The sequence below is a fragment of the Vigna radiata genome, unplaced genomic scaffold (assembly GCF_000741045.1).
Source record: "Vigna radiata var. radiata cultivar VC1973A unplaced genomic scaffold, Vradiata_ver6 scaffold_252, whole genome shotgun sequence".
Lineage (NCBI taxonomy): Eukaryota > Viridiplantae > Streptophyta > Magnoliopsida > Fabales > Fabaceae > Vigna > Vigna radiata.
In genome coordinates, this window is record NW_014544137.1 from 343,131 (window position 1) to 363,586 (window position 20,456).

The following is a 20,456-nucleotide window of genomic DNA, read 5'->3' on the forward strand; positions in this document are numbered from 1 at the left end:
ATAGTCTCTAATTATTACAGGCTAATTTAAAATCTAATTACAATAAGCAAAAATTTTGAATAACTAATTTTAGATATTAATTGTAATAATCTTTAAAAAAAAGTTACAGTTTTTAATTATAGTAAAAATAATAAAATTTAAGTTTTAGAAAAAAAAATAAAACTTAGAAACAGTTTCTGAAGTTTCAGAAAAGTACATTCCATTTTCTCTCCTTCAAACATCTCTCTAACATTGCCCTCTCCAAAACCCATTCTTTTCTCTAGATTTCCCCTCCATATAGTCACTGGATTTCCATTCCACAGACGTCTAGGCGATCTTTGCATCAAGGGCTCTAATTTTCACCGATTGCATTTGCGATTTCATAGGGTAAGCAACTTTCCTCTTTTTGAACCTTGATCATGTAGCAAGTTCTGCTGCATGTGGTTCACTTGTGATTTTTACTCAAAATCTTGACCATAATCTTATTCTAGAGACTAATTCCTATCACCATTTGGTGAAATGTAGGTGCCTTTAGGTTTCTTTTCTAAGAATAGGACACTGTGCATTCATCTTTGGGCATTTACTGTTCACTTGAGAGGTAAGGGAAGCTGGACTCTTTGATTTTATGTAGAATGAAATGTGCATGAACTGAATGTGTGTTTATAAATATGACTGTTTGCCTGAGAGATTTGTTGTGAACTGTTGTGACTGATGATTTTTATGTGGAGGTGTTAATTTAGAACCAAGGGTATGTTTCTGGTCTGTGAGCTCTGTGCTGATGCATGTATGAGATAGGAACTAATAAGAGTGTGTATTTGATTGCTGGAATTTAGTGGTAAGAGTATAATTTCAAGTTATACATTTTATTAGTAAAACTGTCAAGTTAATGATAATAGAGGAGTCAAATTTAGGGAACTAGAATGGTGATTTTTAGAATTAGAAGTTAGGGTCTGGCCTAGGCAATTGTAGTCCTTTAGTTAAGTCAAATGTGACTTATTAGCAACATCAAAGTGGTCTGAAAACACTTCCAAATTGGTAAATCAGAAATTGAGTCTTTTAGTAACTAAAATTGAAGTTTTTGACTCTAATCTAACGCGCAACTACTAGGAATTGAGGTTAGGATGAGTGATAAACACTTAGACAAGTTAAATTCATCATATAGATCATTCTAGGAATGTTAGAAATTAATAAAAAGGTCTAGAACGAATTTTGGGGTGTTGGGTTGCCAAAATCTGCAGAGTTTCGCTTTCTCTGCAGACAAATTCGCTTAGCGCACAGGGGGAAATTCGCTCAGCGAATTATGTCTGACATATTGAGTATTTTTGATGTTTTTGACGTTTTGGGGGTTCCGGATGTCCGTTTTGGACGTTCTTTAGGTCGTTCTGGAGGTTTTTGACCCTTCCGGACCTAATGGTGAGGGTTTCAAAGTCATTTTCTTTGCCTAAGTATGATTTCACTAGGTTTTGTGTTGTTTAGTGGTTCTTCTAGAACTATTATTGTCAGTTGATGTATATTGAATGGTTTCATGCAATTTTGATGACTTGTTGGGTTGTTTGTGATCTTTTAAAGTATATATATATATTTATATGCAAAGTAAAAGTGAAATATGATAAATTGAATGCTTTTGAGATTGTTTTGAAGAATTATTGAGTTCTATATGTTGAAATTCGGAAAGTTAAGTGGATCGCTTGTTGAGATTTCAGTAGTGTTTGGAATGAACATAGGTAAGCTCAGTCTCGGGGGTTATCCTAACACTCTAATGACTCATCCAATCTCACTTAGAGAAGAATTTGTCATGTGGTGAGAGTAGTAGGAGGTCCTAGTCTTGGCTGCTTCTAGTATGACCCAAGGTGAGTGATAACGGACTTACATTTGTGTGTGTGGTAGGGTTCAACCCATGCCAATGGCTTTGCAAAGCAATAGAGCCCACCACAAGTGCACAACCCGCCATAGCTCGATGTTCATTATAGGTCCGGACGAGTCTTATTTAGTGTGGTTTGTTGCAACATGCTAAGTACTTGTATGACTAATTCTGATTGTATATGTTAGATTTAAAAAATTATATTAGTATGTATGCCTTTGAGAATCTAGCTTACCCTTGCGTGTTTTCTATTTGTTTTGTATGTTGGTTTTATCTCTTTTGCAATGATCATCCAAACCGGATGTGAGCAGCAGCAGAAGATGTTCCTTTAGAGCAAGCTCTAGAAGAAGAAGACACTGCACCTAGTTCTTAGAAATACTATCTTATATTTGTTTTCTTTTGAAGCACTTTACTATAGGTTAGCTTGATATTTGTAGATCTTTTGGAACTTTTTAAGTAATCCCTTATTTTGAAATACTTTGAATTATGTAAAATTTAAGTTTAGAATGCATTTTGGATGATTGTAAAATCATAAACCTATACTGACATCATCTTGACTGCTCTCTTTTATCATTTTGTGTTCTATTCTATACTATATCATCATATATAATTTGGGATGTCACATTATCCATAAACTAATTTAATGACTATTATATAAAAACTAATACAGTGACTACTTGTATATAAATTAAATTAATTACTATATTAATATATGGAAACCATTTTAATAACAAAACTATATATACGTTATAGATAGAAAGTAATTTAGGAATCATATTATATATATATAAATAGAAAATAAATGAACGAACATATGATATAGAAACCTATTTTCTGGTCATACAGAAAAGAAAACGATTTAATAATCTATTTGTCTTTAAATAATAATTCATTTTTTTAAATATTGTCTACTTCCTTATTTACCTCATTAATCTTTCAAATTTTATATTTATTTCTAAATTTAATTTCAAAATAAATTATCAATAATCAAAATTTACTTTATGCTATAATTTAAATTATTTATTTACAAATCCAAAATATAGTTTCTTATTATTTTTAATTACAATTTACTTTTAATATATTTTAAAAATTAAAATTTTAATAAATAAAATAANCATTTTATCATGTATGATATACATATTAAAATATTAATCTTATGTAGTCATACCAAACATCATACTTACGTATGAGTTTAGAAAGTTAATTTTCCTTCATATAAAGGAGATATGATAGTTTATTCAGTCAACATAAAAGCTAGAGTCAAAGGAAAAAAGATACATCAAGATAAAATTCATTTATACAAAGCAGTTTAAATAAGAATGAACCAATTAAAGTAAACTAAATTGTGGCTGAGTGGAAGATACAAGGTACCACGGTGAAAATGTTAAGAATCATAATAAATATATATATATATATATATATATATATATATATATATATATATATATATATATATATATATATATTTACATATATTTTCAGATAAAATTTATAACAAAATGTTAATAACAGATATTTTAATATCTATTTATAAATAAATTTTGTATGAATATATAATAGCGTTAAATATGTTTTTAGTCCCTATATTTTCGGACGATTTTGATTTTAGTCCATTTTCAAACTAAGGTAAAATTTAGTCTTTCAACCATAGAAAACTCTGATTTTAATCATTTTTATCAAATTTTTTTAACTTTATTTATTGTTTCATTATAGCGTTTGAAACAACAAATAAAATTAAAAAAAATTGGTAAAAAAGACTAAAACCAGAGTTTTCTTATATTGAAGGACTAAATTGTACCTTAATTTGAAAATGGACTAAAACCAAAATCGCCCCAGAGCATAGGAACTAAAAACATATTTAACCCAATATGATACTATATTTATTTAAAATATTTAAAAAATTAAAACTAAAATTTAATTTGTAATTATATTTTAATAAGTTAAATTTAATTAAAATTTTATTTAAAAAATAAAACTAAAATTTATATTTATATTTATTAAGTTAAATTTAATTAAAATTAAATTTTAATATATAATTTATTAAGTTAAATTTAAATAAATTTTATTTTATATTTTTATTTATATTTTATTTTAAAAAATTATAATTTTTTTAAAGCATCCGTGAGTTCACTACTTGAGGTCAACCCAAAGGCCGTGTTTTCTGCCAGCACTGCAATATACAACATTTTCCTCGTCGAACAACTTTCGTCTGCCATCATTGCATTGGCCTCTATCATATTTGATCTAATGATTGGGGGAATCAATGCCCTTTCTCGACCATTTTGTGTCCACTTATGAGATTGCTATCTTACCCTGGAAATGCAAGCTTTTAATTTTCTAATATATTTCTTAAACGAAAACGATATTTTAAGACAAAGTAGTTTCTGAATTCTTTTTTGAATTGTTGAGGTTGGCCATTTTGTGCACGGTGGAACTAGGGATGGCAACGGTCGGATTCGGGTCGGATAGTGTGATATCCGAACCCGATCCGTCGGATAAAACTGTATTCGAAACTCGACTCGCTATTCGTTTAAAAAAAATCCGCAGATATTTTAAAACCCACGGATATCCGCGAATACCCGCAAATATTTAAAAAAATATATTTTTATAAATTATTAAAATAAAATTTAAATAGAATTACAAAAAAATACATATAAAATATAATATAAATTAAATTAAATATAAATTAAAATTTAATTTTTTTTGGTTGAATTGTTTCGATGGTCAATCGTCCTTCTTTACTTTGTTCTCTTTTGATCTTCGATCCTTCTTAAGAATGTCATACACTCCGATGGGTTGTTGACGTGCAGAAGACACTCCGATTATGGTAGACAAGCCCATTGATTAACCATTAGTGCAATATATTTTTAGGCAATCAAATCCAATAATAAATAATTAATATCGTACAATAAATAATTAATATCGTATATTTTGTAAAGAGTAAGACAATCTGACCTATTAATTAGTGCAATATGTTTTTAGGCAATCAAACCCAATAATCAATCATCAATACCGTATATTTTGTAAAAAGTAATCCAATATAACCTATTAATACCTGTTAATTGTCAATAAATGACAATTAATTTCGATCGGTATATTTCATGTAGTACAATTTTAATTATATTTAATTTAATAAAATAAAAATTAAATTTTTATTTTTATTTTTTGCGGGTAGTGGATATCTGCAGGTACAGATAGTATAATACCCGCACCCGACCCATTTATAAGCGGGTATTAAAATATCCGCTATCCTCAGGTTTCGGATAGTAAATATCCGCGGGTATCAACTATCCGTCGCGGATTTTATCCGCAGATATCCGCAGGCACGAATTTTTTTGCAATCCCTAGGTGGAACTGTGGATGATAACAGATCGGTTTGGGTACGAATAGTGTTTATTCGTAATCTGATCTATCAGATAAAATTCTACCTGCTACTCGTCGGGTACCCGTTTAGAAAATATCTGCAGGTATTTTAAAACCCGCGGATACTGCAAATATCCACAAAAAATAAAAAAAGAGTATATTTTATACATTTTAAAAAAAAAATTTAAATAAATTTATAAAAACCATATATATAATATAATATAAATTAGATTAAATATAATTTAAAATTTAATTTTAATTAAATGTAACCTATTAAATATAATTTTATTTTATTTTTAATTAAATTTAATTAAAAAAATTTATAAATTATTTTTTTTTATTATTTTTTGTTGGTAACGGGTATCCGCAGGTCGGATAGTATACTACCCGTACCCGACCCGTTTAGAAGCGGGTATTAAAATACTCGCTACCCGTTACCCGCGCATAGTATATATCCGCGGGTAGTAACTATCCGCCGCGGACTTTACTCGTGGATACCCGTGACTGCGGATTTTTTGCCATCCCTAGGTGGAACGGGGATAACAGGAGTCGTTAGGATTTCTAAATGTGTTTTCTTCTACTATTCACTCGTTTTCTTTTTCCCAATCCTTGTGAAACTCCACACCTTTATTATTTCCTCTACCATTCTCCAAACGTAGAGGCACAACTGAGCACCTAGCCCTAACCCCCTTCATCACAAATCAATCGTCTTCCTCTTCTCTACAACTATTTCCATACTTACATCCATACATAGGGACAATGTGACATCCAATGTTACCAACACTCAACTGTCGATATTGTTGCTATTAGATTTTGACATATTAACACTTGACCTTTGTGAAGCTCCGCTTCTCTCACACACTATTAGGACCTCAAAGCAATTCTTTGAGAAACTTGATACAAAATTTTGGACAACCAACGCTTCTATATATAATGTGTTGGAATTGAAGAGTATTAGGGACAATTTTCAGATTCATGAAGAGTTACCATTATTTATGAAAAGTTACAATCATTTATGAAAAGTTACAATCAAGAAATATAACTAATCAAAATCTGGTATCTCTTGGATTTGAAAAATGTCTGATTAACATCTATATAAAGGAATCATGTGCTCTATTGACAGGTGAGATTTTTTCTCTACATTCTGTCATTCACTTAACACACAAATTAACTCGTGAGAATTTTATTCTTGTTTGACGGTAATACTAAGAGTAAGTATTATCGTTGTATTTCTTCTTTGTATCTCAAAAGTGGATTTCGTGATACCCTTCACTCTTATAAAGGACGAAATATTGCTTTTAAGAAAGTGTGTATTCACGCCTAGAATATTATATCAAGTCTACATTGTTGTTCATCTTGTTTCCCTAAGTTCTTGAAAAATTGTTCCAACAGTCTAAAAGCAATATCTTTTCTAGGCTGACAACAATTTGTGAGATATCTGCAAACTTTCACAAAATAAACAAGTTTGAAGGTCGTTTCCAAGGATGGCAAAAGAAGATGCACATTTCCTTCTCTGGGCTCTAAACGTGGCATATGTTCTAAGTTCTCCCCAACCCAAAGAAAGCAAAATTGAGACATTGGAGGAACAAGGAAAAAGTAACAAATGGGAGAATGATGATTATGTCTGTCATTGTCACATTCTGAATGGTATGTCTGATCCTTTATTTGACATATATCAACATGTGGATTCTGCAAACGAAGTTTTGGATCAACTTGAAAGCAAATACATTTATGAAGATGCATCAAGCAAGAAATTCCTGGTTAGTAATTTTAATAATTATAAAATCATTGATGTTAGACCAATAATGGAACAATTTCATGAAATCCAAAGAATCCTAGGAAGTTTCAAGCAACATAATCTTGCAATGGATGAGACATTCATTATTTCTTCTATAATTGACAAATTACCACCAAATTGGAAAGATGTTAGAAATTCTCTAAAAGATAATAAAAATGATTTGAATGTTGAACAATTGGCTACTCATCTTCGGATAAAAGAAGGGATCAGTCTACAAGATGGTCAAAAGGATTCCCATCATCCTAATTCTTCTACTGTTAATATGGTGAAAGATGAAAAAACAAAACCAATACCAAATAACAAGAAATGGCCTCGTAATTTCTATAAAGGAAAGATGAACAAAAGGCCAAATTTGGTAAAGAAAGTCAACAAGCCAATTGTTGGGAATGTGGCAAGCCTGGTCATTTAAAGAGGGATTGCACAATCTGGAAAAAGGACACTAGTGCAAAATACGGGAAGGAACATAGGTAATATGTCTCGGTTTCTAGAAAACCGAAGCATATATAAAGAAGGTGACATTTTTGCAATTTAAATGAACTTATAGGCCGCGGATCCCCTTGAATCGAGACATAAAGGTCAAATTACCTCGGTTAATGGCCAAACCGAGGCGTAATGTTCTGCTGTTTTCCACATAACTTTGATTCTTCCACTGACAACTTTTTGAAATTGACCTACAACATCGGTTCCAATTAGACCTGAGGCAGTAGAGCGACATACGGGAGCCTTTTAGGCCTCGGTTTCACCCATACCCGAGGCGTATAGGGTTTTTTATCAGTTTTTCATCCTCACCCACGAAGGAAATTACCCTACTCTTCAGTGTTCTCTTCTTCTTCCTTTGCTCCCGCGAACTCCTCCGCTGCATCCCTACTCTGCAGTATTCTCAATTCGTCTTCGTCACGTCTACATTCTTTCTTCAGAGAGCTTCATTTCTCTTCAACCACATCTCACGCCTCAAGGTTTTTCTTCTTCTTCACCGAATCATCATCGTCTTCATTACCTTGCGCGTCTCCTCCAACACCAAACCTCATACCCTGTTAGGGTTTTGATAACAATCTAAAAACCGTTACTTTTACATTTAAATTTGATATCAAATCACACCCTTTATGGCTTAGAATCATGTACAACTCTTAGTTTAGTCATAAGAGAGTCAAAGGTGGTTTTTGGAGATATTATGCTTGTTTTACATTATTTTGACAGGATTTGATGTGAATTGAAAGATGGAAGTGAAGAAGGGAGGACTTAGACTCAAGAAAAGGATGAGAAAAGAAGCAAAAGAAGAGTGAGGTCCACCTCTCAGCGCCAATTCCAGCGCTGAGCGCCAGCGTCGAGGAGGAAGGCATTGTTTCTCGTTTGAGTGGTGACGCTGAGCGTCCTACAACTTTGAGGTCCAACGTTGAGCGTCAATTTCCACCGCTGATAACGGTCTAAAAACCGTTATTTTCATGCTTAAATTTGATAGTAAAACACACCCTTTGTGGCTTAGAATGAGCTTTAAATCAAGTAAAACACTTAGTTGAGTCGTTTGAGTGTCAAAAGTTGGTTTTAGCGATATTATGCTTGTTTTGCATTGTTTTGCAAGGTTTTTTAGATGAAATAAAGATGGAAGTGAAGTAAGGTGGAACTAGACCCATGAAAGAAGGAGACAAATGATGAAAAGAAAGGTCAAGCAAGCCGCTGAGCGCCAGAATGGTCCGCTGAGCGCTCAGAGCGATTAGAGGGAAACTGCTCAGCGGCAAAACTGACCGCTGAGCGGTCAAAGCGGCACAAGGCAAACCGCTGAGCGGTGAAATTAGTCGCCTGGGCGGTTGTCTGTTTTTTTAGTTAGATTCTGTAAATCTTTCTGTAAGCTATCTGTTATCTTTTTGGGCTTATATATAGCCCCAGTGCGAATTAGAAGGGGATTCTTTTGGCAGAGAGAAACGTACAGAGCTATTCCACACACCTTGGAGGAGGTTGATTAGATGCTTAGGCTCCATTCAATCAAGTTTAGGGTTATTTCTTTCATTCTTTCCATCAATTCATCTAGTTTCACCATGATTATGGTGAACTAAACCCTTTGTTGTTGGGGAACAATGTAATCTTTTGAAACTCTCATATATTCAAATTCTTATTTATCTCATATGTTTGTCATATACTTATTTATCAATTGTTGGGTTCTAATATGTGCTCAATGCTTTTATTGTTTAACTCATTTAGTAAAAGATGTATGTCTTTATCGATATGGGGACGTTGATAACGGTTGAAAAACAATTATTTTCATATATCATTTTAGACCAAATTACACCCTTTAAGACTTAGAATGAGCTTAAAATCAACTAAAACCCAATAAATGACTCAGTCGAGAGTCAAAAGCTATTTTTAGCGATATTATGCTTGTTTTGCATTGTTTTGCAGTGATTTTGATAAAAGTGAAGATTGGGATTGAAGATGAAGGTCTTAGACTCAAGACAGAAGAAGAAAATTGAAGAAAAGAAGAATCTAGGGACCGCCCGACGACAAAATTCACCGCCGGTAATTAGTAATAGGCTCTTTTCGCCGAGGGATCGGGTTAAGGGTAGGCCAAGAAAGTTTGCATAACAATTAGATAATCAAGCACATTAAACAAGAGGAGTAGATAAGAGGGAGTGGATAAGATGAAATTGTCAACCAATAACTCCATTCATCAATACTCTTTTTCGTCAATTGAATCAAACACATTGCATGTTTATTTTCTGTTTTTGCATCCACAACAATTAGTTTTTCTCTACAAGTCTTACGATTTCGATTCACACGAACAATAAGGCCTTTCGAGTCTCTTGGGAAGAACAATATCGGGCATTACCAATTATATTAGTTGAACGATCTGGTACACTTGTCAATGAGTCAACAGACGTACGGTAATGTAATGAACTGGTGGGAAATTCCTTGATTATGCCAATATCGGCTAGGGATAGGGGTAGGACGGTCAATTATATTTGCTTCAGATCGCCTTGCATTATTGGTTAAGAGGGGAGGCTAGGGATAACAAGTCGGTGTTACAGGGAAGAAATCGTGCAAAAGCAAGCAAAGAAGAGGGATAGGAGAGTAGCGCTCATCGCCGGGCGGTGCAATTTTACAATCGGGCGGTGGCGGCGAACACCCATCCCCAAGCTGTTTAAAGCCGGGCGGTTTTGGGTGTTCTGCACTTGAATTTCCTCCTTTGCATTCCGCCAAGCAGTATTCCTGAGTTTTAGCACCCAATTTGCACCTTCAAAAGGGTTTCAAAGAGATTTTCCCACACTCTCCTATCACCCACTCACAAAAACCTGGTTTCTTGTTCAAAATTTGGGGGTTTTTGGTGAGAGTTGTGCATTGAGAGATTTTCATCACCAATTGAAGGAATTCTTGCAAGCATTTAACATCTCCACTCAAGTAAGTAGTGCAACTTCATTCTTTAGTTTCTATTTTTTGAATTTGATGAAGAACATGCTTAGTAACATGACAAATTAGGGTTTTGGATTTCTATGCATGAATTGTTGAATTAGGAACTGTTTTGACCGATTAAGTTGCTTGAATCTTGTCTGCATGGATGAAATTAGTGTTTGAGTGGAGATTAGGGTTGTTTTAAAGCATTTTTTAGAAAAACCCTTTCGCATCGCCGGGCGGTATCTTTCACCGCCGGATGGTGTTGTTGCAGAGGCATTCCGTCGGGCTATCATCTTGGACGCTGGGCGGTCTGCTGCATTTTTGCTGAATGCTTGATTTTGGTGCAGAGTTAAGGAGGGGGAGCCTGTTTTACCCTCAAAGCTTGAATGGTGTTCAGTCTAAAAGTGTTGAATAATGTATTAACTTCTAAATGATGAATTCTTGTGGTTTGTTTTGAATTTTATCTTATGCAGGAATGGCATCAGCATCACGAAGGGGGAGAAGCACTGGTGGCAGCAAGAGGAAGGAGCCTGAAAGGCCAAGTGGATTTGATTCTCAGAGGTTCCTCTCTAAACAACATGAGGACCACTACGCCACTGTGCAGGAGAGGAGATTGTTGATGGAAAGGAAGGCTTCTTTCATCCCTGACTTAGCTCCTGAATTTGGAGCAGAGATTTTGAGGAGTGACTGGGAGAGGCTAACTACCTACCCGACACTAGCTAGTATTGAGTTGGTGAAGGAATTCTACACCAACGCCTTATCCAGAGGTGGAGTTGCAATTAGGAGGTATAGGAGTTTTGTGAGGGGGCATGTTATCAAGTATGACCCCGACACCATAAACAGCCTTTTGAGCATTGTCAGTATGCAGCACAGGTTGGTTTGTTAGGTGACATTGCTGAAATTGAGAGAGTCATGTGCCTCCCTAGAAGGCATTTTCAGGCTAATCCTAATGGAGCACCGGTCAACATTAGGAGATTGGATTTAACGCCCTTGGCACGATACTGGATGACATTCACTCATGCCAATATCCAACCGTGCTCTCATATCTCTAACGTCACGATGCACAGGGTCCTTCTCATTTTCTGCTTGATAAGACAGATGGATGTGAACGTCGACAAAATCATCGCCGACGAGATACATAGCTGTGCTACCACAGTGAGCAGTAGGACGCCATTGGGACATCCATCTTTGATCACTTTTCTATGTCGACGGGCTGGGGTGGACACTGCAGTTCCACCATATGAGAGACCCAAAAATGCTATAGATGCATCTTCTTTCCATCAATATTGCACTGAGGCAGGGGCAGCAGGAGTAGCACCCAGGAGACGTCGTAGGAGAGTTGCAGCACAGCAGGAGCAGGTGCCTGGCGATGCACCAGCACATCATGATGCGCCATTTCAGATGCGAGACATGTATATGTCTCTGGTTGAGTCTAGGATGGAGGCCCTTTATAGGGGACAAACAACGACTGCCAAGATGATAATCGGATTGTATGATCATCCACCAGTACATCGGTGGACCATGGATGAGTTTGATACAGCAGTGGCTTGGCCTCAGTAGCAGGCAGAAAGCAGTGAGTCTGGTACTGAAGCACCAAACACCGATGGGGATGCTGATGATGGGAGCCAGGAGGATTCAGATGACATTGTAGGAGTTTATTTTTTCTTTTTATTGTTTTTGCATTTTAAATTCTTAGAATAGGGTGAATTTTATTTTTAGTGTGTATGCTTGGCTTGAATACTTTTTCTGAAGATGTTTGACTGAATAATTTGCATGATGAGCCTATTTGATAATGATTTGATGTGAATGATAATTGAGCTGCATTGCATGTTGATATTATGTGAAACAGATGGGTGATGAATTATGATTGTGGTTATGATGCTAAGTAGGGTGTATGAATGAATAATGTGTGAGAACGCATGTTGTGTGAGGTATTGAGCTCCAGAGTTTTCATTGTTGTATGTATTGTTCACGGGAAAACATGAATGATATTGCCTTAATCTTGATTATTGATTGAATTGCATATGAATGTCATATGATCAAGGCCATTTTTGAAAACCCTTCTCTAGCCAAATTTTCACCCAAAGTGCTTGAAAATATTATACCCTTTTTGAACCTCAGCCTTAAATAGGATGTGAAGCCTTGTCTTGAAATGTTTTACCTTGAGTTTGGATGAGCTTAATTGTATGTGCTGAAAAGGTTCAAGTTTTGGGGTTGCATGGGGGAAATTGAAAGGCAATTGAAAAAGCATTGAGCTCAAATGTTGTGAAAGAAAAATACATGAGAAAAAGAAAAGAAAAGAAGAAAAGCATGAAGATGGGCTCAATGCAAAAGAAAAGGGAAAAAGTTAGGAATAAGTGAGATTGGTGAGGAAGAGAGTTGTGCTTAAATGTTGAATACTATGATAGCTCTCTTAACTCAAGGATTTTGCATTCTAGAAAAACCAATTCTTCTTGTTAGCCCAACCTCATTACAAGCCTTGGAAAAGTCATTTTGATGGCATTTGCATGTAAGGATTTAGGTTGTTTAAGATGAAGGGAAATTTTGTTTCATGTGACTTGTGAATGATAGAGTGTTGGAGTGTTACCCTAAACACTTGAGTGATTGAGTGACACACTTGCCTAGTGAGAATTTCCAAATTTCATGATTGCATCTTTGCTTAGTGGATTGATCATTCATAAAGTGTAACATCTGTTGAGTAACTTGTGAAATGAACTGAATTGGAAGCATGTGTGCATCTTGATTTGACTTCACTGAAGATCTGAAGTTGAGTAGTTCTTGTCATGTACTTTAGGAATGTTGAACCATTGGATGAAATAGTAGAAAGCCAAGCTTTGTTTTGTTTGCTGTCCAATGCGAAGAGGAGGCACCTGGCGTGGACGCTGGGCGAATTTGCGATTAGGGGCAAACCGTCGGGCGGTGGACCCCTGCCGCCGGGCGGTGGCGCGATTATGGGCAAACTGTCGGGCGGCATAAGTGTGCCGCCGGACGGTTGTCCGCTGGGCTTGGGCCTATTTTCTGTCACGCTCCTTAGCTATAAATAGCCTTGTTATGATTTCATTCTCATTCTTTTGACAGAAGAGGGCGACCAGACCTAATTTTCACTCCTTGGAGAAGATCTCTTCGATGCTTAGGCTCCTTTTCATCTTATGTAGGGTTTGCTCTTCCATTCTTCCATTATTTTCATCTAAGTTCACCATGACAATGGTGAACTAATCCCTTTTGTTGTTGGGGGAAACAATGTAATCTTTTGAAACTCTCTTTTATTGAAACTCTTGTTTATTTATATGATTTTCATATGCTTTGATTATCAATTGTTGGGTTCTCATCTGCGCTTAAAGCTTTTATCGTTTAACTCTTTCGATAATTGTTTTTTTTCTCTATTGATACGGGAACGTACAGTACTGTCATGAACTGGTGAGAAATTCCTTGATTAATGAAATACCACCTAGGGATAGGGAGGTAGGACGATCAATTGTTTTTGCTTCTGTTTGGTAATGCGTTGCTAATTGCTAGAGGAGGCTAGGGATAGCAAGCCGGTAATTAGTAATAGGCTCTTTTCGCCGATGGATCGGGGTTAAGGGTAGGCCAAGAAAGTTTGCATAACAATTAGATAATCAAGCACATTAAACAAGAGGAGTAGATAAGAGGGAGTGGATAAGATGAAATTGTCAACCCCTAACAACTCCATTCATCCATAGTCTTTTTCGTCAATTGAATCAAACACATTGCATGTTTATTTTTTGTTTTTGCATCCACAACAATTATTTTTTCTCTACAAGTCTTACGATTTCAATTCACACGAACAATAAGGCCTTTCGAGTCTCTTGGAAAGAACAATATCGGGCATTACCGATTATATTACTTGAACGATCTGGTACACTTGTCAGTGAGTCAACAGACGTACGGTAATGTCATGAACTGGTGGGAAATTCCTTGATTATGCCAATATCGCCTAGGGATAGGGGTAGGACGGTCAATTGTATTTGCTTCAGATCACATTGCATTATTGGTTACTAGGGGAGGCTAGGGATAGCAAGCCGGTAATCAATAATAGGCTCTTTTCACAAAGGGATTGGGTTAAGGGTAAATAAGAAAGTATGCATGGATATTAGATAAATAAGTGAAGTAAATAAGAAGAGTAGATATATGAGAGTGGATAAGATGAAATTGTAAACCCCAACAACACCATTCATCCATAGTTTCTCAAAACCAATTGAATCAATTTCATTGCATGTTTAATTTTGTGCTTTGCATATAACCACCAAATTTATTCTCTTTTCTCAAGTCTTATGCGATTAGGTTACATAAAAGTTAAGGCCTAAGAGTCCTTTCGGAAAACGATACTCGGACTTACCCGTTTATATTACTTGATAACGATCTGGTACACTTTCCAGGGACTTAACAACCGTTGAGCACCCTACGATTATGAGGGCCACCGCTGAGCGGTCAATTGGGGGCTGAGCACCTAAATGATGGGCCTGGGCCAAAATTCTGTTACTTTTCTGTGTTATAAATAGCCCCAGTGCGACCCACAGAGTAATCTTTTGGCAGAGGAAGACCTCAGAACACCTTTTACATTCTTTGGAGGTAGTTTCTTGGATGCTTAGGCTCTAATTTATCAAATCTAGGGTTTACTCTTTCATCTTTTCCATTAATTCCATCTAGTTTCACCATGTCTATGGTGAACTAATCTCTTTGTTGTTGGGGAACAATGTAAATCCTTTTGAAACTCTCTTGTATCAAACTTCTTATTATATCCACATGCTCTTATTATCAATTGTTTGGGTTTTCTTTTTTGATGATAATGCTTACATCGTTTAACTTATTCAGTGTTATGATATTTGATTTTGTCGATATGGGAACGTACGGGGAAATCTAGAACTGATAAGAATTCTCTTGATAATGAAATATTGCCTAGGAATAGGGGAAGGACGATCGATTGCTTTAAGCTTCAGTACTTAATGTGTTGGTAATTGCTAGGGAGACTAGGAATGGTAAACTAGTAATTGGTAATAGGCTCTTTTCACCGAGGAATTAGGTTTAAAGTAATCTAGAAAGTTGCATGACATTGATGATAAAGGGAATTTAAAAAGAATAGTAGATATAAGAGGGTGGATAAGGATGAAATTGTAAACGCCAACAACCCCATTCATACATATCTTTTATTTGCAAATTGATTCAATTTGCATTTGCATGTTTATTTTAGATTTGGTTAAACCACTTCAGAGGTCCCTATTTTCGTGTTTTTGTCCCAATTTAGTCCCCGTCTTATATTTTTACCAATTTAGTCCCAAAGATTGTAAAATTGAAAGAAATTAACCCTTGCCGTTAAATCAAGTTAACGGGGTTAACTTTCAGCCTAGCTGTGAGGGTGAGCTGTCTTTTACTTGTTACGTGGCGTGGACAGAAGCTTTGATGTGTCTTTTATGATGCATGTGGCTGTTATTAGTGTTATTAGTGAAGGTAATCAGAAAATTAAGAAATTGGGGATTTGGTTTAAGATTTTAACATCTTGTTCTTTACCCTCAAGCAAACCTCGTGAGCCACCACTGAGATTTACTGTTATAGGTTCAGAAAACAGAGCACTGCCACCGGAGGAAGAGACTGTGAAGGAAGTGTTGTCAGAAACACCCAAATGGAAGCCCAAATTCAATGCGGAGAAGGTTTCTGAAGTGAGCAGTGTGAGCGAGAGCGTGTCCATGCTCGCCGACGAAGAGTCGCGTCAGAGGGTAACGGATCTCCGACAAAGGTTCGTAAAGTGCGCTCCTTTTTTGGCGACAACCACCGTGAGACAACCATGGTCATTCTCCACCACGAAACCTACAAATTCCACAAATTCCAAATCACAATCCATGAACCCTAAGCCCAAATCATCAATGCACCACAACACACACCTTCAAACAACTCAACCTTTCGAACTTCCAACAAAATCGCAAATCAAACCCTGCAATCGGAAAAGCCCCAAATCGAACCACGAACCAAATTCGCGCAACAATCAACATCTCACCATGTCCATCTTCTTCACGAGCTAGCTACCTAAATTTGAACCAGAGAAACCTCAAATGAAATTGAAATCACACCAACACTGCAAAACTGTCGTAGATTACCACAGTCATCGCGCTTAAATTTTAAAAGAAATGTTAAAATCCCCTTTTCGCCACCCTTGGAATCTCCGTCGCGGCCTTCACAATCATCGCCTATACCATCCCCAAAAAATATTTGCCGAAAATCCCCAAGCAGAGTCTTCACCACCCCCAAAAATCTCTTCTCCTCCACCTACCATTCTTTGCCGAAAAGATCTCCTCCGTCGGCACCGGAGAATTCCCCTCCTCCACCAACGCCGCTTCATTCACCGCACCAACTCCTTCTACTTCTCCACCACCTCCCCTTTCTCCGTCGCCACCTCCGTGAGATGAATCTTCTCCCCCGCCAAAACGTTCTCCACCTACTCCATCACCAAGACCTTCAACTCCACCACCTTCTCCCACACCTTCTCCCTTCTGCACAACCAAATTCGAAAGATAAACATCAAAACTATTAACAAGAAAAGTTCTTGACTTTGCACGTGTAATCATTTAACACTAACCCTAATTTTAAAATAAGGTTAAAATCCTCAAAATTTTAACTTAACTGACACGTGAAAAAAAAAACACATCACATGTTCTCTGCATTGCCACGTCACAGTATGTGGCCACCTCACCCGTACAGGTAACATGACTTAACTCAGTTAACTGTATTTAACGGTAAGGGTCAATTTCTTTCAATTTTACACAATTAGGGACTTAATTGGCACAAAAAATATAACGGGGACTAATGTGGGACAAAAACGCAAAAATAGGGACTAACGAATGGGTTTAACCTTTAGATTTTGCATTCAAAACCCTAAATTAAATTTTTACTTAAGTCTTATGCAATCAATTTACATGAAAGATAAGGCCTAAGAGTCCCTTGGGAAATGATCTTGGACTTACTATCTATTATTACTTGATACGATCTGGTATACTTGTCAGGGGTTTAACAAGTTTTTGGCGCCGTTGTCGGGGACTCGTGGTTTAACTTTTCAAGTAGTGTAAATTGATTAAATTCGACTTTGTATATATTTTGTTTTAATTTTATTTTTATTTTATTTTTATTTTTTATATAAAAATTCTTTGAGGGTTTTTGTTTCTTGTGTATGCAGGAAGCAGTTCAAACCAGAAGTAAGAAAAGTCAACGTTTTCTAGAAGGATTGAGTGATAGGATGGGAAAGAAAGTTCGACGTCCGTCTAGAGAACTATTCCCCTCTCCTGAAAGGCTATTACAATCCTTACCGGAGGCATCTTCACACAGGACAGGAGAAGAGATGGCAGAGCAAGCTCCTCCTAGACGCACACTTGCATACGAATCAAATGTTGTTGGACCGTTGCACTTTAACAGTATAGCCATGACAAGGGACAATACAACTAACATGGTGATGAATCCTGCGTTAATCCATCTAGTGCAGAGCAACCAATTTCATGGATTGTCAAATGGGAATCCATATGATCATTTGACAACGTTTAATGGAATTTGTAATACAATAAAGATAACTGGAGTTTCAGACGACAGGATCAAACTCACTTTGTTCCCTTTTTCACTTGGAGGCAACACCAAGTTGTGGTTACATTCATTCCCAAAAGGAACCTTCACAAAATGGGAGACTATGGCTTCTAAATTTCTGAATAAGTATTTTTCGTAGTCGAAAATTAGTCAAGGAAAGATGGAGATTTCTTCCTTCAGACAGGGGATGGAGGAAACTCTTGGACAGGCATGGGATAGGTTTAAAGGCTTATTGAGAAAAACTCTTGTTCATGGGTTTGATAAAATGACTTTGGTTCTTGCATTCCTTTGAGGCCTTAGTACACAGTCTAAGATGATGTTAGACGTTTTAGCTGGAGGCGACATAAAGAGAAAGACTGAGGACAAGGCTTATGATTTGACAGAAAGTATGGCGATGAATGAACAAGAGACGCATAGTGAAAGAGGTTCAATAGCTCAAAAGAGGGGAGTTGTACATTTACCTGCTAATGATGCATTACTAGCTCAGAATCATCTTCTCACTCATAAACCTTATAATTTGACCAAGATTCTCACTCAACTTCCAAAGGAGATCAGGAATGTGTCTCAGGCTCAACAACTTTGTGATTTCTGTGGTGCTGACCATATTAATGGTCAACGTGCGGTGCCTGGAGGGATGCAAGAAGAGGCAAAATATATGGGTAATCAGTTCCAATATAGGCAGGGAAGTTTCAATCAAGGCAACTATAGCCAAGGTTAGAAGAAGCAAACATGGTTGTTTATTAATCATGGTTGTGCATCATTAAAAAAAGGGAGATTGTTGAGATTGCACATGTATTGTTGATGTATTGACAACACAATAAGTATATCACTCTGGTTTTTTATGATGACAACACATTTTTAATAGCACATGTATTGTTGATGTATTACATGCTCTGTTGCTTATTGATTGATATCCTATTGAACATGTTTTGTGTTGATCTTGATATGTTTTGGAAGAAGCAAACCACATGCACTTTTGTGAACTTAAACTGTATAGCAAATCTAATAGTTAAAGTCGACTTCATTATTAATTGAATCGACTGAGACTGAAAACTTTGTTCAGATTTTCAAAAAATATGCTATGTGAGATTTTACATTGAAAAGAATTTCAAAATGAGCAATTGTGTCGAAGTCGATTGTGTACGCCATGTGATGGGGTGTCACAACCTAGGTCATCTTAGAAATGCAGTATAGCTAGGAAATGACTCCTAGGTCATCTCTCAAGGACACAATGTGGTTCGAGACTTAGGTCAAACACGAAATGGGGGGGTTTGTGGAAAGTGTTTTCGTGAATGCAATTAGACTAAATTAAAATTAGAATTAAACCTAACTAAAAGGATTGAAACGGTTGGATACTAAAGCTAACATTACTACTAAATAATCACAACTAAAAAATATAAACATTAAAGTAAAAGAAAATGTTAAACCCAACACTGTAACAAACAATTATCTAACACAGTTTAAACTATTTAAATGCAACACTAAATTAAAGAAATGAAAAGCAACTAAACCTACTATGTAAAATAAATTAAAGCTAAAGAAATGAACAACATAATTTTTCTTCTACCAATTCACATTACACATGCACCTACTAAAGAAATTAAAATTTCAAATGGCCTAAAAATAACCTCTGGGCCGTAGCCTCCCCTTGCACCACCACTATTTCATTTTCTTACATTGTAAATCCCAATTTTTTTGAAGTTGGAATTTGGTTCTAGTCGTGACACTCTTCCATTCCATCATCATGTGGCAGCTTTGCTTCATTATCCAAGAAAGCTAAATGCTAAAATCACACAAGGATGAATCAACTTCTAAGGCAACGTGTTGCTTCTTCCAAGAAGAAGGAATCACCACATCAGCCCCCCCCTCTCCACGTGGACCGTGATGCACCAACTTTTAAATAGAAATTAAAATGTGCTTCTTAAAAATTCCATCCCAACATAAAGCAGTAACCACTCAAGCTAAAATCTTTTTCTCCTTCAAGCCTTCAGCTACCACAACGTCCCATCACCACTAGATGTAAGCTTCTTCTCAATGTTGAATGAAAATAAAATAAAGAAAACTCCTTCCAAGACCGTGACACCTCTTGCTCATTCTCCCAGTTGAATCACTGAACCCCACAACCATTTTCAAGATAGTGTGTGAAGCTTGCACCCTTTTCAATCAAGTTTTTCATCATTCTAAAAAACAAAACCAAAGTAACGTAATCCATTGGGAGCTCACGTCCCTTCCAGCAGCCATGAGCACAACCAACGAAGTCAGCACATCTCAAGCAAAAAATGACAGCAGCAGCAAGGCAAGAAGTAATACATTATGTGCTTCCAAGAAATTGGGAATTTGTTTCCCAAATGTGACAACACAAGCAAAGCAAAAACCGTAAATCAACTAACCAAATCAGCCCCACCTTTATGATAAATGAAATACTTGAAAGGCTCTACAAATGCTAGTTGACATTACTATTCTTCATCCTTCAGTGAAACAAATCTCCAA

At 36.1% G+C, this 20,456-nt stretch overlaps 1 protein-coding gene across 1 annotated transcript; it reads right to left on the bottom strand.

The window, feature by feature from the left end:
* Positions 1-16,424: 16,424 nt before the first annotated feature.
* On the bottom strand, positions 16,425-16,963 carry LOC106755355 (keratin, type I cytoskeletal 9-like). The gene is made up of 2 exons (XM_014637499.1): positions 16,669-16,963; positions 16,425-16,585 (listed from the first exon to the last, which is right to left on the bottom strand). Exons 1-2 carry the CDS (start codon positions 16,961-16,963, stop codon positions 16,425-16,427), a joined length of 456 nt encoding a protein of 151 aa, XP_014492985.1.
* Positions 16,964-20,456: the final 3,493 nt, after the last annotated feature.